The sequence below is a fragment of the Equus przewalskii genome, chromosome 13, assembly GCF_037783145.1.
Source record: "Equus przewalskii isolate Varuska chromosome 13, EquPr2, whole genome shotgun sequence".
NCBI classification, from domain to species: Eukaryota; Metazoa; Chordata; class Mammalia; order Perissodactyla; family Equidae; genus Equus; species Equus przewalskii.
In genome coordinates, this window is record NC_091843.1 from 2774743 (window position 1) to 2791841 (window position 17099).

Below are 17099 nucleotides of genomic sequence, written 5' to 3' on the forward strand. Positions count from 1 at the left end.
TTTATCCTTTTTGGGTTTTTTTGAGAATTATCCTATAACAAAACAACTATAGTGGCATTTATGGTGGTAAAACAAAGCAAAATACGAAACCAGCTTTGACTCTTGAATAATGGGAAACGGTTGTGTGGCTCATGGAACTGCCACTTAACGGCAATGAAACAGTAAAATCTATATAATCCACTTGAAAGGTGTTCATAGGTTCTAATTCTACAAAAGACATTAAGGAGTATATATATACTCCTTATATATAATATATATAGTAGGATGCCATTTTATTTTAAAAAAGGAAAAAACATTAGTGTGTATATTTGTATACTTTTCTCTGAGCATAAATAATTGTGGACAGAGATACACTATTGCTGTCGTTTATCTCATGATACCAAGTTGGAGAGGGCTCAATGGACAAGATCATTACCTTAAACACTTATTATGAAATATCTGAGACATTCGAAAAAGTGTTAGGACTAACTACTATAACAAATACAAATGTACCCCAGAAGAATTGAGTACCCCTGTGGGCCCCTCCTGGGTCACTGTGTGCTTTCTCTCTCCGAAACGGCTGCTGATCAGTCCTGTGCAGTTGGACTTGAACATATATATTCAAACATATAATATGCAAAAGTATGTATATTTAAATTTTTTATCATCTAGAAGTTATTTTGCATATTTTAAAACTTTATATAAATAGTATGATATATTGAAGATGTTTTTCAGAAAAATTTTGCTCAACATGAGGTTTTTGTGTTTAATCCAGGTTAATATATATATATGTACATATATGTATATAATATATATTTTAATATATATCATATATATTTATATGCATATATAATATATATTTGTATATTATATGTGTAAGTTGTATATGTATAAAATCTTTTTCTTTTGAGTTGACTTGTTATAAAGAGCATGTATTACTTTTGTAATTTAAAAACTCTTAAGATTTGTTTCATAAAAAGAGAACTTTCTTGAGAGACATGAGACAGTCTGGAAAAAATGACAGGACACATCTTGTGTTTGGTTGAGAGAATTTAACATTTTAAAGAGCAATAATCTTTAAATTTTTGATAATTAAAACACTGTGGTACTAGTATCAGAATAGAGAAGCTTATTGACAGAAAAGAATTAGGAGTCTACAATTGTCCTGTGTATATATGAGGACTTAGTGTATGAAAAAATATGATTTTACAAAAGAATGGGGCAAAGTGAGACTATTAAATGAATTATATTGTAGGAACTAGCTAGGTGATTGAGGGGCAGTTCTATGACTATTTTACTGCTCATCCCAAAATAAATTTCAGCTGATTCAAGGCATGACATTTTGATCCAACTAATGAAGAAAACATGGGTGAAAGCAGTAACAACAAAGGGAGATTTCTCACCTGGGGTTCCTCATCCAAACTACAGAAAATGGTTTGAGTGACTGCTTTCCCAAGTCTGCCAATTCTGTGTAACTGGTACCATTCTAGAGGCGTAAAATAGAAGTGAATTCCTTACATACAATCGGTACCTACAGCGTTAGGGCTTAATTCTCTCAGGAAACTCTTGTTGACATAGGCTCAAAAACAAATAACAAATGTTGAAAATAGTTGCAACGTGTAGAACAGGTAGTGACGTCCCTAATACACAGAGAAGTCTCAGGCGCTAATCAAGGGTGACTGTAGCGGTACAGAAAGGCACACACAGCGCAGAGGGGCAGTGCACAAAAGGAAAAAGGTAAATTGCCAATAAACATGAAACTATTTTAAATCTCACTAGCAATTGATTAAATGAAAATTTAAAAATAAGCAACAAGGAGGCATTACTCAGTTAACAAATTGTGAAAAATAGTAAAGGTCAACAAGGATGTGCCGAAACTGACACTTAGGTACTTTGGGGGCATGTGAACTGGTGTCGTCTTTCTGGAAGGCAGTCCGGCCCAAGGAGATAATTAGATGGGAGTGCAAATGTGTAATATAGAGGTTTCAATTACAGACTTTCTAATACTACATATTAAAAAACTGCAAACAACGTGAGCATCCATCACTAGAGGCTTGTTTACTCAGAATTCTGCTATGGACCTGCCACTCAGTGAGGTAGGCCTATATACAAATAAGTAAATGAGTAAAATAAGTACATCATAAGCAATATGATACAAAAATGGTGCCACCAACTAGGCCACACATGTTTCTGTTAGTAAGGCTTCGACCAAGGCGCCTCACAGCAGGTTCTTTTCTGGAAATTCCCTCTCATGAGCCTCAAGACTTGTGGTTTGCTCTTGGAAAGTCTGCCCTAAATCAAAGTGTTTCTTTTTTATCAGAAACCACGTATGTTAAAACATACAGTCAACTGAATAACAGCCAGGTTGAAGGTAATGTTGGAGACTCTTACAGGTCAAGCTAATCAGATCTTACTTATTCATTTTTTATAAGACTTTGGAGAGCCATTCTTTGCTGATCAGATTTGCAGGGTCCACTGGGACTGGGAAAGGCTGGAGCTAAGGGAACTAATGAGGAGGATTAGTTAGAAAATATGGGGCCAGAAAAGCGTCTGCTGGGATGGAAAGGAGAGGAAGAATCACAGGATGAGCAGAAGCTAATGACTGACCTGGGTAGCAGCGGGGAGACAGGACGGATGTACACGGAGACTTTACATCAGAAGCCTTATTGAAATCAGCCTGAAACCGCTGGGATGGAGATCTCCAGCCATGATCTCAATGAATGAAGCCCTGCACGCCCCGCCTCCCTCAACCGTTTTCCATGCACCAGCCACCACAGTTGCTTCCGTTAGTACCACCCTTCCACCGGCCTCCTCCGTGGATGTGTTTCAACATGTATGTTCCATTAGCTCACCTTCCCAAATTCTCTCCGTTAATCACCTGAGTGAGCCTTCATCATGGACTCCCATTCTTAAATTCCCAATGTCTGAGCTGGCCCCCACCATATTTCTACTTCACCCTTAGAAAGGGAGCCACCCAGTTTTCTCTGTGTTTCACGAGGGCCACAGGCTGAGGAATTACCTTATCAGCATTTGTTTGACCTTAGTTCCAGGACTTTGGTGGCTCAAGGCTGAGGGAGAGCATGGGTGGGGGTGGAGGGCAGGGCAGATGACCAGCGGGGTTTGGGTGCAAGGTGGGGTACCAGTCTTCAGACTGGTGGGGTCGAGCAAAGGAACCAGCTGTGGAGGGCTGAGGAGGAAGGGCATGGTTGTAGGGGTGAGGGAAGCAGGTCACCGGTGGAGGTGGTGTTGGGTAGGAGTAGGGACAAGCAGGGGAGTCTGGCAAGAAACCAGAGAAGGTGGCAGGAGACAGATGGGCCAGTGGCTGGAGCAGTGACCGCTCTTGCTTCCGCTGCTTAGCTCTGCGGTTCTGGAACCAGACCTGAGGAGCAGGGAGAATAGGCACATCAGAGCCCCTGTCTCACGTAGGTGCATCGTCACATGCGACCTCCTCCCCCAGTGACAGAAGCAACAGGTACAGGGCATAGGCCTCTCCCACATGGCCACAGGAAGAAAAGCAGTTCCAGAGGCCTGGCTGAGCCCAACCTACTGACAAAGGGAGACCCATGCTATTACCCCAATCTGCATCTAAATGTGCCCAACTTCTCCAACTTTGGGTAAGAATTGTCAACTTCCAACAGAAAGAGATAAATATGACACATGGCGTTTTCCCTCCTCAGAGAAGGGGAAATTTCCCCTAGGGTCGTTAGAGGTTAAGACTGCACGAGTTTGATTGTTACACACACGGCTGGATTTAGAGTAGGGTCTATACTTAAGATTAATGAACTCTAGGGTTGGGATTGAGGGAGCATCAGGCTGGTTTGGTTTCCAGGCCATGATTAGGGACAAGGTTACATACATCTGTGAACAGTTGGAATTGAGTTTCTGTTGGAAGTCGCATCACTATTAAGGCTGGGGTAGGTGTGGAGTTCCAGTTAGCTGAGGTTAGAGCTAGGGTTAACCTCCCGGGACATTCCTGATGCAGAGGAGGCCGCTGCAGATGCAGTCACGTTGACTGGTGGACGGGCTATGTTCTGGTGAGCATCTAGGTTAAGGTCACAATGCCCTGGAGAACCTATGCCCCAGTGGTTCCCAAGCACTGAATCCGCATTTCTTCCCAGAGGAAGGGGCGATCTTGGGGCATCACCTGGATTCTGGCCTCGCTGAGGCCTGTGTCCCGCGCAAGGCCCTCTCGGGCCCAAATGTCGGGGTACTGGTTCCTTCCAAAGGCTGACTCCAGCTGTCCCAGCTGTGCTGGGCTGAAGGTGGTGCGGTGGCGGCGCCGGGAGTGCGGGCGACCCCTCTGTCCTCCTTGCGGGGAAAGCCTTGGTCTCCCCCCTCCTATACCAGAGAGGTTCCTGCAGGGCCGAGTGCTCATGTCTGAGGAGTGGGGTGGGGGGGGGGGGAGAGGTTGCTGCCAAGTGGACCCACCCATCCCTCCCTAGACCACGTATGCTGGTCCCCCCAGATTCTACTCATGCCCCCCGTGCTGCTCACATACTCTGCCTGCCCAGAAATCCTTCAGCTTTCAAAACTGGCTGGACCAGCTCAGCCTCAGCCCTGCCTCACCTGAGTCCCCCAACCCAGGCTGTGCCCTCCACATAGGGTACACCCCTCAGACTCAGTTTACCTCCTGGGCCCTCGGCTCCATCTGCCTCGCATCTCCACTGTAGGCCCCCTTCTATTACACTTCCGCAGATAACGTACCCCTCCTTGTTCCTTTCACCTCCCCGAGCATACATACTACCCTCCAGGGTCTCACCCTGTGGATATCCTGTTTCCTCTGCCCCCTAACAAACTGTCCAGGTCTCTAAGACCCCCGTGACTTGTTCCCTGGTCTCACGGCTCACATTCAACTTACACCTCCTTTACGTGGCTGCCCTGTTCCTAAACCCTTCACTGGGGAGGATGAGACAGTCCCCTCTTCCGCTCAGACACACCCTCCCCTCACATACATTTCGTCTTCTCCCCTATCTGAGCCCTGGCCTGGCCACCGGGCTGCAGGAACCTGAGCTCGTGGGAAAGGCTTGCCTCTCTTCCCCACAGGCTCGCTAAGCCCCACACTAATTAGTCTGAGAGCCAGGCGGGGAAGAGAACAGGGAGGGAAAGGAAACACCTGGAAGGCACACACTGAGAGAAGGGGATGTCTGGAGCTGAGGCACCCATCCCCATGGGGACCCAGGGGTGTGGCCCCCACCAGTGCTCACTGTCCACCTTGGAGACACATGCGTTGAGCGAGCAGTGGGTCCCCTGCTGTCCTCAGATCCTAAGCCCTAGCCCCTCCAGCTCCCTCCCTCAGAGAAGGCAGGGCAGTGGGCGAGCTGCTGGCCAGGAGCAAGGAGACAGATGTCAGCTCTGCCTCTGCCTCAGCAGGTGTGCCCCCCACAGCCCGCCAGTGCCAGTACTGCAGTTCCTGTGTGTAAAGCAAAGGCGTCGTAAGCACCCTGACTTTCTAAGGCTCCCACGGTTTAACATGCTAGGATCCCGGTTCTCACTTCTCTTCACCTTCCTCGCGGAACCGTTGCCCCACAGGAGCCTGGGCACAGAGACTCCTCAGGCCCACCCCAGAGGGTCACTCACCCACCGTGGAGGTCACAGTCCCAGCGGCTGGGTAGCTCTCGGGCCAGAGGCTGCTGCAAACTCGCCCCCTCTTTTGCCTACCCTGCCCACTCCTACCTTCCGTTTCCATGGCTAACAACAAAGACCAAGGACAGTCCAGCCTCCCGTGTGCCCGAGACTCTGATTCTGTTTCTGTTCCCCTCTCTGCCTGTTGCCTCGCGCCCTCTCCCTCTGCTCACACGGCTCCGAGAGTCTCTCTCTGCATAGATGGAGATAGAGAACTCTGTCTTGCACTCTCATTCCTTCTTCCTAACTCTCATTCCTTCAACTGAGTGTCCTCTCATTCTCTCTGTCTTGCCCTCCCGCTCTTTCTGTGTTTGTCTCTACTTTTCTCCTCCTGCCCCTTCTCCCCAGGATGCGTTCTCCCCCTTTGCCCTCAGCTGCCTCCTTGCCCAGCCTGCAATCTCGCACCACCTCTTTCTCCCTGAGCCTGGGCGGAGTGGCCTCCTCCTCGCCCTCGTGGGCCCATCCAATCACTGCCCGCTCCCCGGAGCCCCTTCCTCAGGGGAGGCTCACAAGCCGGATGAGGGAAGGTGCTCTGTTGGAGGGTCCAGGGACTGGGGCCAAGAGCTCGTGTTCCCAGAGGGCCAAATTCTTTTGTCCTGTTAAATCCCCTCCTGGGAGCAGGCAGGGGAAGGAGGAGAAACTGCATTCCTCCCAAGACCCCTCCTCAGAACCCCACCATTGGGGGAGGGAGAGAGGGGGTGCAAATGGGGTCCAGGAGTAGAGCCTGCTTGGCATCTCAGTGTGTGGGTGATACCCAAGGACCTGTTTCCAGGAAACTAAAAAACTCAAAGGCACAGGTGCATTCTGGCTCCTCCTGATACCCCAATTCTCAGAATACACTCGACATCCCCTCAGGACAAGCTGAACCGTAGGATGAGTCTCCAGGACACTGTTGTTCTCAAGTACCCTCTGCTTTCCTCCCCCAAGCATCACGTCATCCTTCATCCAGAACCTCTAGCACTCCATGACCTTCCAAGGTCACCCAGATCTTCAGAAAACCCTGATCTTCAAGCGCATCTACATTCGAGGTGCACCCTGACCCCCCCGACCTCGAGACTCTGCAGGAGACTGAGTTTCCCATGACATCCTGACATTCCGATTCTTCAAGGAAACTCTGACACACTGAATCCCTGAGCAGTCAGGTCACCCTGGTGCCCACAGTCCTCTGCTTCTTGAGGTTACTTAGATCCAGGAAGTACATTCTGACATCCCTAGGACATCCTGACCCTTTAAAGGCAACCTGATACCCCAGGACTCTAGGATCCTCTAGTACCTACTGAAACCCAGAACACTCCACCTCTACTAGGAGATGCCCCTAGCCCCAGCCATGAAGTTCTGACCTCTCAGGACATACAGACGCAACGAGGACACCCTAAGCCCTGTGGAACACTGTACCCACAGGGCTTTCTGGTCTCCTAGGTCACACTAACCCTTCACACACTTCCTTTAAAAGCAACCTGATAATTTAAGACAGAAAAACATCATAATCCCCTAGGATCTTGATGCTAATAATATGGTCTATGGATCAGCAGCATCAGTGGCGCATGAAAGCTTGTTGGAATTGTAGAATCTTGGGCCCCAGTGCAGTCCTACTGCATCAGAATCTGCACTGTAACGAGATCCCCGGGAGAACAGAATGTACATTAGCCTTTGTCAGCTTGGGCTGCCATAACAACATACGGAAGGCTGGGCAGCTTAACAATAGACATTTATTTCTCACAGTTCTGGAAGCTGGGAAGTCCAAGATCAAGGTTCCAGCCGATTCAACTCCTGGCAAGAGCTCTTCTCCCAGGCTGCAGACAGTGCCTTCTGAGTCTTCATGTGGTGGAGAGAGAACTAGCTCTGATCTCTCTTCCTCTTCTTATAAAGATGCCAATCCCCTCATACTGTCCCCCCATGATCTCCTCTAACCCTAATCACCTCCCAAGGGCCCCGCTAACAACCACCATCACACTGGGGTTAGGGCTTCGACACATGACTAAGGGAGAGACGCAAACATCCAGTCCCTAACAATGTTAAAGTCAAGAGGCACTGGCCCAAGACACCCACCCCCCCTCCCCCAGAATACACTGTGACCTCCTAGAGCCACCTGAGCCTCGTGACAGGCTGACCTCCCCAGACCCAGAAACAAGTGGTCAGCTTGGTCCACAAACAAACCCTGAATTCCAACACGCTCTGCTGCCTCGAGATACCCTAACCCCACAAGGGGACTCTGGACAGCCGTCCAGGACAGCCTGATTTGCCCCTAGGCATTCTGATACTACAAGGAAACTCTGACCCACCACTCCTGTTCCCTGAGGGCACTGAGACACTACAAAGTTTGACTTGACATCCCAAGTCAAAGAAGAATACTGTGATCCTTCAGGAGGCTGGGAGGGTTAGAGGCGTTTCGTCTTCCATGGCATCCTAATTCCCACCCCCACCCCTGACCTAGCAAGGAAGCCTAACAGCCAGGGTCCTCCCACTCTGTAAGAAACAGAATGGTGTGGTGGGGAAGAGCATAGGTTCCGGAGCCAGACTGCCATGGGTTCGAATCCCAGCTATACCACTTACTAGCTGTGTGATCCTGGGCTCATTACTTAATATCTCTGTGCCTCAGTCTTATCATCAGGGATTGATTCTCTTTATTTGAGGTAATGTTCCATAGAGTCACTATAAACACTGAGTTAGTGAAGACTGAACCATTGCTGCTAGGGGAAATGGGTTTCTGGCCACAACGTTTTTGTCAATGAATTAATACATAACTTTGTTGTGTGTTTCTGTTTAAAGACACCTTATTTAACATACACTGTTGATTCATTGACACTGAACTCACAGCCAACAGCACTATAACTGTGCTTGAACGAAGCGTATCTAACGCGCACATTTTCTCCGTTAAGGCACATCGTGGCCTTCCTGCATTTAAGAACACCACACAGCACTTCAGCACTACGCCTGGAGATCATTTGAAACAGCAAAATTACCCCCAAAGGCACAAAAGTGTGAAAAATGGCGGCACTAAATAGACGGCAAGAGGACACATGTCTACAGTAGGAACAGTTGCCCTGTTTGACCTCAGCTGGGAACCCGGCAAATCAAATTTTTCTCCCCTCTGTGCACGCATGTGGCTGCAGCTAACCACAGAGGTGCCAAAGAGCACTGCAAAGAACATAGATTTTGGAGTCACAAATAAATTTGGGCGAGTAGGTGAATTCGCAAATACGGAATTCACAAATAATAAGGATCAGCTGTACCTACCTGATGCGTGGTAAAGACTGAGAGTTAAGAAAAGAGAAGCATTTAGGACTGCACCTTGAACACAGTAAGCACAAGAGAAAAGGTTACTTTGTTATCATCATTATTATTATTGAAGTCCCCAGGAAACCCCAGCCCTCAGGGTCATTCTGATCCTGAATCCCTAGCGCACAAGGGACGCGTTCACTTTCTAGGACTCGTGGGCCCTCCAAGAAGTTTTGACTTCGCCACCTTACAGTCAGCATGGTCACCTGAACTCACAATGACTCCATGACCCTCTAGGATACCCAGACTCACGGGACATGGTGAGATTTGGGAAACTTTGGTCCTGTAAGGAAATCCCTGACCCGGCAGGATCCAGACACTCAAGGGCAGCCTGTCCTCCGGTCTGTTTGGGGCCCCTGGTTGGTTCCAATCTTACAAAGGGCTCACTGATACTGAAAAACCACTGAACCCCCAAACCCCATCCCAGGAGATGCCCTGATCATGCAGGCCTGAGTCATAAGACGTCTGGACCAAGTAAAGACATATCGTGATCTCCCAAGGCACCGTGACCCTCCTGTGGATGCTGGCGCATCAGGACATCTGACGTGGGGAAACTCTGACCTTCCGGTGCACTCTGACTCACTCAGCCCCGGATTTCTCAACAGGCAGCCTAATCACTGCCACACTCCCCCTACCCCCAACACACAGACAGCCCAGAATGGCTTTGACTCACCAGGACTCCCTGAATCCATAAAGTGATTATTCTAACCCTCAAGAAATCCTGGTCTCTCAAGGAAACCATCCCTTACAAGACACTCTTACTCCATGACATCCCCTGAACCGACAAAGCACCCTCACTTCCTGGATACTCTCACCCCTGCCGAGCGTCCTCTGCTCCTCCAGGACCCTCTGCCTCTGGAGAGCACTTGGACTGTACAAGGACACCTTGACACTCTACTCCATAACAGGTCCATTCAAGCCTATCCAAACCTTCAAGGACCCCAGATCTCCAGAAAACTTTGATCTCCCTAGAATTCCTGATTTTCACACATTCAGAGACCAATAGGTTATGCTGACCTACCTGAAAACCCTGGCAGCTCTGGACTCCCAGAACTCCCCGAAGTTTCTGGATCACCCAGTCAGCCCAACGCCCCAAGACACCCTGACTCTAGGAAAACAGTCTGGTTTTCCAGGACACTCTGACCTCGAAGTTAGCGATGTTATAAGGACACTTCAAGAATGTTCTGACATGATAAAAATGTCATGAGGCCCACAACACCCTGCCCCCTGTGACATTCTGTCTCTTCAATACCCCTGCCTCCCCAGGCCTCTCCAAGTCTGCCAGACTCTGCAACTCTCACCTTTCAGACTCATCTGACCCTATGTGGCCTCTTCGGATCCTCGAAACACCTCCTGCTGCACTAGGGCACTCTGAGCATTTAGGATGTCCTAATGTGAGCAGGATGCCTGCTTGCCATCCTGAGACAAGGTGAACTCATGCCTGACCATACAAGGACCCCTGAGACCCCGGAGAATCAAGTGCCTATAAGGACACATTGTCTTACCTTCTTTTTGGATCACATTGTCTGCCTTTTTTTTTTTTTTTTTTTTTTTGCTGGGGAAGATTCCCCTTGAGCTAACATCTGTTGCCAATCTTCTTCTATTTCGCATGTGAGCTGCCATCACAGCACGGTCACTGATAAACAAGTGGTGTAGGCTCATGCCCGAAAACTGGGCCCAGGCCACCAAAGCAGAGTGCGCCGATCTTAACCACTAGGCCCCAGGGCTGGCTCGCACTGTCTGCCTTTTTACCTCTTCTCTCTGTCTCATTTTTGTCTCTTTCCAGTGCATTCACTGAGTTATCTAGAGGTTTTTCTCTAAGTGACTAATTCTGTTTTTAGCCTTGTTGTTCCTTACTCTTTTGAATGGATTAATAATTCCATAATTGTATCGTTTTTGTTCTCCATTTGTTTCCGTATCTTTGCATTCTCCATTTCATCACATTCTGTCGCCTTAGATTTCTTTTCTTAGTGATTCCTTATTCTTTATGCAATCCTCAAAAGCACAGTGTCCTTCTGAGGCTACGTTACTCTTTTTTTCCTGCAGGACTGGTGCCCTCATTTCTTCCTTGTTGTTCTGTGTGTCTGATGGAGGAGGAAGAGTTGTATTATCTTTGCACAGTTGCAATTCTTTTTTGTTTTTAAACTAACTCTCATTTTCAGAAGGTCTCTTGAATCTAGACTATCTATTCATCCTAAGATAGCATGAGGGAATTCTCCTTGCCTCCATTCTCAAGCTATCTGAGACCTGTTGGCCTTCTCTCAAAGTTCCAGTTTGCAAATCGTGTATTGCTTGTTCTTTTCTTTTAATATAGCTTAAGAGCGGTAGGGCGGGGCTATACACTTTCACAACTGATGGGTCCGTTAGGATTGGGTTCTGCTATATAGAACAGCAAAAGATGTGGCTTACACAAGTAGAAGTTTATTTCTATCCCACACAAAATAAGTTCCAAAGTAGGCATTCCAAGGCTGGTACAGTGGGTTTAAGGCGTCACTAGACCCCTAGGCTCAGATATCGCTGCTCTATCCTCATCCTATGGTCCAGAATGGCAGCTCGTGGAGCAGTTGTCATTTCCACACTGCAGGCCAGAGAAAGAAGGAAAAGCAGAAGAGCGAAAATGAGGCTCCTCCACTCTGAGTCAGCTCCCTTTAGGGAGCTTTCCCAGAATTCCCACACTTTCACATCAGTCTTATTGGCTAGAACTTAGTAATAAGGCCACACTAAGCTGCAAGGGAGGCTGGAAAATGTAATCTTTATTCTGAGCAGCAATGTGGGTAGCTAGCAATCGTTATTCACTCAGGAAGGAGGGAGAATGGAAGTGATGCTGGTGTAGACGAGTAGCAGCCTGCTCCGGAGAGCAGCTGACACCTGCTCTCCTTCAGGGACCTTGTCAAACTCTTCCTAAGGGTCACATCTCAGGTAGGGGGTCCCCTATCCCCACAGTAATTTATATTCTTCGTTAATATTAATCCCCTAGTTCACCATGAAGACTGCATTTTGCTTCTGAAAGGAATGTTTTAGTCTCCATGGTTCTCCTTCTCTCACTTACCTACTCTGACAGGTGCTTCCATTTCCACCTCCGTCAATGGAAGGAAACCCATGGACTTCGGCAATGATGTTTCTGCTTTATAATGGGGAGTGTGAATGTGCACATTTTTCATTATGTCTCCATGTTGTTCACATTTTTTAAGGAGGAAAGCTATTGCTATTGAAAATTTTTAAAATTAATTTTATGAATTATCTGCCCCTATGAAGACCCTATGCAAGTTCTTGTTTAGCTCATTTACTCAGAAAGGATAATGCAAAGATACCTAGTGTATTGCATAAGAAAATACATAAGGTATTTGAGTAGAATTAGGTCCCAGCAAAGGGATGTTGACCTTAGCAAAAGGAAGACAAGAACAGGCTTATATTAAGATAATTTGTTAGATCAACAGTTAACCACATGATTATCCAGCATTTGATAAAACTCAACACTTATTCATAATTTTAATATGATGTCACTATTAGCAAAATTCTTTATCTTGATAAAGGCTATTCATTAAAACTGACAAGATATCCTGACAAAAATTATCTGTCAAAAACCTGTCATTCTTAAATGACAAAACATAATTAGTATTCTCTTAAAATCAGGAAAAATAGGGCCTGTTTGCTCTTATTCCCACTGCTCCACATTGTCCTGGACGTCCCAGCCAATCCAATCAGACATGAAACAGAAATAAGAGGTATAGGATTTGAAAGAGAAAATCATTCTTATTATGTATATATCTTATCTTTGTCAGTATAAAACACTCAAGAGCATTTACAGAAAAATTTTGGGAACTAACAAGAGAGATCGGCAAACTTCTAGAAACAAGATTAACAAACAAAATTAATTACATTGATATTTACCAGTGGTAGCTAGTTAAATGTTATGACACAAAAAATTATTCACAATAGTATATAGCTATCATATTGTTAAAGATGTGTAAGCACTTAAGAGGATAAAAGGTTGTGAAATGATACTGAAGAACATAAAAGAAGATAAGTGAGAAGATAGTTCATTGATAGAAGACTCAATTTTGAAAGGTGTCAATTCTCTCCCAGATTAATCTATACATTTGATATCATTTCAGTCAAACTCAAAAAGAGTTTTCATGGATCTCGAGTGACTGATTTAAAAATGTATGTGGAAGAGTAAAGATCCCAAAAGCCAACACTATTTTTAAAAAACAAGCACATAATGAAACAAACAAAAAAGAAGAAGGAAGAATTTGTCCTCCCAGATATCAAGATGGTGTAAATTTACAGTCCAGATTAAGAGAGTGTGCTATTGTGCAGAAGTAGAAAAGAGGATTCACAGAGCAGAACAGAGAGACCAGAAACAGGATCAATGAAAGATGGGACCTTAAGATATTACAGAGCAGACTTTATTAATCCACAGGGAAATGATTCCACAAATGATGTTGGATTATTTAGCTTTCCACATTGAAAAAAAAGGTTACCTAGAAATGCATACCCCATTCACAACTTACACAAAAATAATCATTGAATGGATTAAAGACTCCAATGTGAAAACTGACACTGCAACGTAAAGCTATTATTTATTGCCTCAATGGCTCCCTGAATGCCAGCCCCCACCCTGCTTGTTTTGAACTTTCACCTAGTTACCTCCGGTTTCTGAGTACTCATCCCCAATATGTGCATTCAAGTGGCGAGCTTTGTGATGACATCCCCATTTTACTCCTTTCCATGGTGATCCAGTTATATGCACGTTACCCACTGAGAGTGCTTCCCCCTGCCAGGAGCTGCTCCAGCAGGACCCTCAGCAGACGCACTGCCCACGGGGCTGCTCTTCTCCCACCCTGCCCGCTGTGACCAAATTTCTGGGCATACCGTGCCTCCCTTGCTGGGACCTGCCTGTACAATAAACCCTTTAATTTCAGATGCCTCTTCGAGTGTAATTTCTGCAGCTGCGTTTGAGTGATCTTTAAAGACCCTATAAGGGAGACTTACTCCTGCATTTACAATAACATTATTTACTAGAAAAAATCATAGGAAACTATCTTTATGAACGCAGTTTAAAGAAGAACGTCTTAAGCTATTAAAAGCAAAATTATAAGGAATATTTCAGTAAATTTGACCATGCCACATAAAGAATTCTCTTGACAAAAGACAATAAAACAGCAGAAACAAAGTTAAAAGGAAAGCCATAAACTGGGAAAAGATATTTGTACCATGTGTAAAAACAACAGGAGATTACTACCAAAATATACAAAGAGCTCAAACAAATTAATAAGAAAGAGATAAACAATCCATTAACAAATGAGGAAAGGACAAAAGGGCAATTCAGAGAAGATAAAAATAGAATGTCTAATAAACACATGAAAACATGCTCAATTTCCCAGAAAAAAAAAGAAAATTAAAACAATGAGTTACTGTTCACATCCACCAGAGCGGCAAAGATGAAACTGTATGACGGCACCAACTCTCGGCAAAGAGCTCAAGAAAGAAGTCTCATTGTTTATTAATCGCTGAGAGTAAAGTTTTACAACAAGTATGTAGTAAAACTGGAAAAAAAGTACATACCGTTATGACTTAGTAATTCCTCTTCTATTAGATTGAACCCAGGAAAATGCCATTTTTTTGTAGGTCAAAAAATCAGTTAAAAATCAACAGCTTTATATGATTCAACCTTAGCTATAGACCCTAGAAGAATTCTACCATCCATGGGAAAGATGTTTTCATTGCATGATGACTTTTAAGAGGAAAAAAAAGTGGAAGCAATCCAAATTCTATCAACAGAGAAATAGATTATTGCATTTTGGCATACCCATGCAATACTGAGTTATCCATATGTATCACGGATAGCTCTAGAGTGTGCAGGTCACTTGCTGGGCCCTCCTTGTGTGGATAGATGAGCCACGGTTGAGCATTGACCCCACCTTGTACTCTTAGGGCTTCTGTCCCACGCTGCAGGATCCCAGGCTTCATGCACACACTCACTCCCCCTGAGTCTGAGAGTTCCATTTTAAGGACAGCCAAAGGAGCAATCTTTTTAAAATAATAAGGCTTCTGTGTTGGGCTTCAGATATGAAATAAGTAGCCTCTGCTTCTTCAAATTCCTGTGGCTTACTCTGGCCTCAGGCAGATCATCAGTGTTTAAGAAAAAATATTCAATGATACTTGCTAAAAATGCTGAGGCAGACTTTATTCAGGCCCATGGGTACAGGGACCACTGCAATGGGCAGTGCACTCAACTGTAAATACAGCATGGGGAAGTGGGAATTTATAGCCAAGGAGCAGAGTGGAGGGCAGTGGATGGAAAATTACTAAGAGGAAACATCAGAGTTAATGGGAGATTCTGGCTAAACTGACCTAATAGGATTCTTGCTGAAGACAGGCCAGGGTGATCAGAGATCACCTGGGGGATGGTGGAGGAGGAGGAACTGGGTCAGATATGGGAAATGATCAGATATTGAGGGTGGGGGGTTCTGGTGAAACCAACTTAGCAGGGTTCTTGCTAAAATTGGCTTTTATAAGGAAGTGCACAGATGGGCCTAGGAGAAGGTTCAGGAGCCTGACCAAAGTTTGAATCTTTGTCAGTTCCCCCTCTTGTTTAAGGAAAGAAGATACATTCTTCTTACCTTTGAACAATATAAATCCGCTTCTCCTTTTGTCTCCTTTTGTTCACTGGGGAGCAGCTGAACCTTCTGTTGGGACTTGGTTGTAAAGAATATTTGCTGGATGGTGCTAGCAGTCAGGCATTTAATGAGGAGGATTTCTATTAAAATTGAAAGATTAATAATTAGAAACCCAGTTTCTGAGTCCAGAAGGCAGCCAGTCGAGATTTCTAGATGTTGGGCTCAACATACCTTTAAATGGTGGAGTGAGGGTGGCAGTGGCCATGTGATAATTTTCCCTGGTTTGCAGTTTGAACGTCTCTGGCAACAGCATTGGGTGTTCCAGTGAAGTTTCTGAGAGACCCACGCAGCAGCAGGCATGAAGGTTGCCCATATGTGATCTGTTATGGTGATTTCCTTGAAGTTTGTATCAAATCATTAAGTTTATCAGCCTGCAGGATTTTGGGGAAAGGGTAGTTTTAGTTCTCAATGATTCTAAGCTAAAAGGGAGAGAAATTGGAAATGTTAATTTAGACAGTTGTAGCCAGATACTGGAGGGAACTAGAAGAATTCAGGCTGGATGCCCAGTTTACAGGTAGGTAACAAAAGCTTAAAGGCAGTAAACAAGACTAGAAGTTAATACCCACACAGGTTTGCTATAGTTTACCATTGAAACATAATCTTTCTCTTTACAGTCACTCCCATTTCTATCAAAGATAATCAAAGTAAGACTAATTTGTCTGCAAAATTAAACCAGGCCTGATTACTTATGTAAGTACAGCAAGAATAGTGACTGATCACATAGGCCTTTTGAGTTTGCTTTGCTGGAGCTTTTCATGATGAACCTCAGGTAGGACTTTTCAAAACCTTTTGAGGCTAGGAAGCCAACCCAAGGACTCGCCATCAGACTCTCCCTGCAATACCTACATATTTGAGAGAATTCTCTTCTTGAGGTCCTCCAAATATCTTGAGGTTCCTGGGCCTGTCAGAAAGTGACCTTCATTACTCACCTGGTAAGACTGCTGGGAACCCTGTAAACAATGTACCAGGCCAGATTTTTCCAAGGGGCTTTATTGGCTCCATAAAGTCAACCTTAGTTCCTTAAAGCTGTCTGGTCATAGCTGAGTCTATGCTCGTCATTCTCAAACACAAGATTCCAGTCAAAGCCTTTGTGATATAACCATCACCTCCAATTATATCCTGTTACAAGGAGAACAAATTCTTATTGATCTTATGTAAATGACTATATTGCCATGAGAATAAGAATACTCAATAAGTTCCAAATTCTGGAAGAATCAGGTGGGGAGAAAAGAGAAATGTTTCACTTCTGTTTACACAGATATAATTTACCAAATTGCCATAAGTTATAGGTAGCTCAAGAGAAGAAGTTTTCCTTAAACCTGGAAAACAAAACACTAAAGAACCAGCAATGTTTCAAACAAAGAATATAAAAAAATTATAATTTTCCTCATTAGTTCATTCAGTCCCAAGTAATTAATTCTTGTTCTGCTTGATCTTGAGTTAGCAATTTTAGGAATCCACTGGCTTCTTCATTAGTTTTGGGAATTCTTACTCATTCCAGTGGCATGGTCCCAAAGTCATGTCAGTGATTCCATC

The 17099-nt window shown here is 45.0% G+C and overlaps 1 protein-coding gene and 1 long non-coding RNA gene across 2 annotated transcripts; both read right to left on the bottom strand.

The window, feature by feature from the left end:
- Window positions 1–1209: 1209 nt before the first annotated feature.
- On the bottom strand, window positions 1210–7226 carry PROP1 (PROP paired-like homeobox 1). The gene is made up of 3 exons (XM_008507880.2): window positions 5557–7226; window positions 4124–4356; window positions 1210–3358 (listed from the first exon to the last, which is right to left on the bottom strand). The coding sequence occupies exons 1-3, from the start codon at window positions 5663–5665 to the stop codon at window positions 3020–3022; spliced, it is 681 nt and encodes a 226-aa protein (XP_008506102.1). The 5' UTR covers window positions 5666–7226; the 3' UTR covers window positions 1210–3019.
- Window positions 7227–11281: 4055 nt separating this feature from the next.
- On the bottom strand, window positions 11282–16629 carry LOC139075238 (uncharacterized). Its single transcript, XR_011525406.1, has 4 exons — window positions 16493–16629; window positions 15735–15934; window positions 15507–15643; window positions 11282–11458 (listed from the first exon to the last, which is right to left on the bottom strand). It is a non-coding gene; the product is annotated as an uncharacterized lncRNA (long non-coding RNA).
- Window positions 16630–17099: the final 470 nt, after the last annotated feature.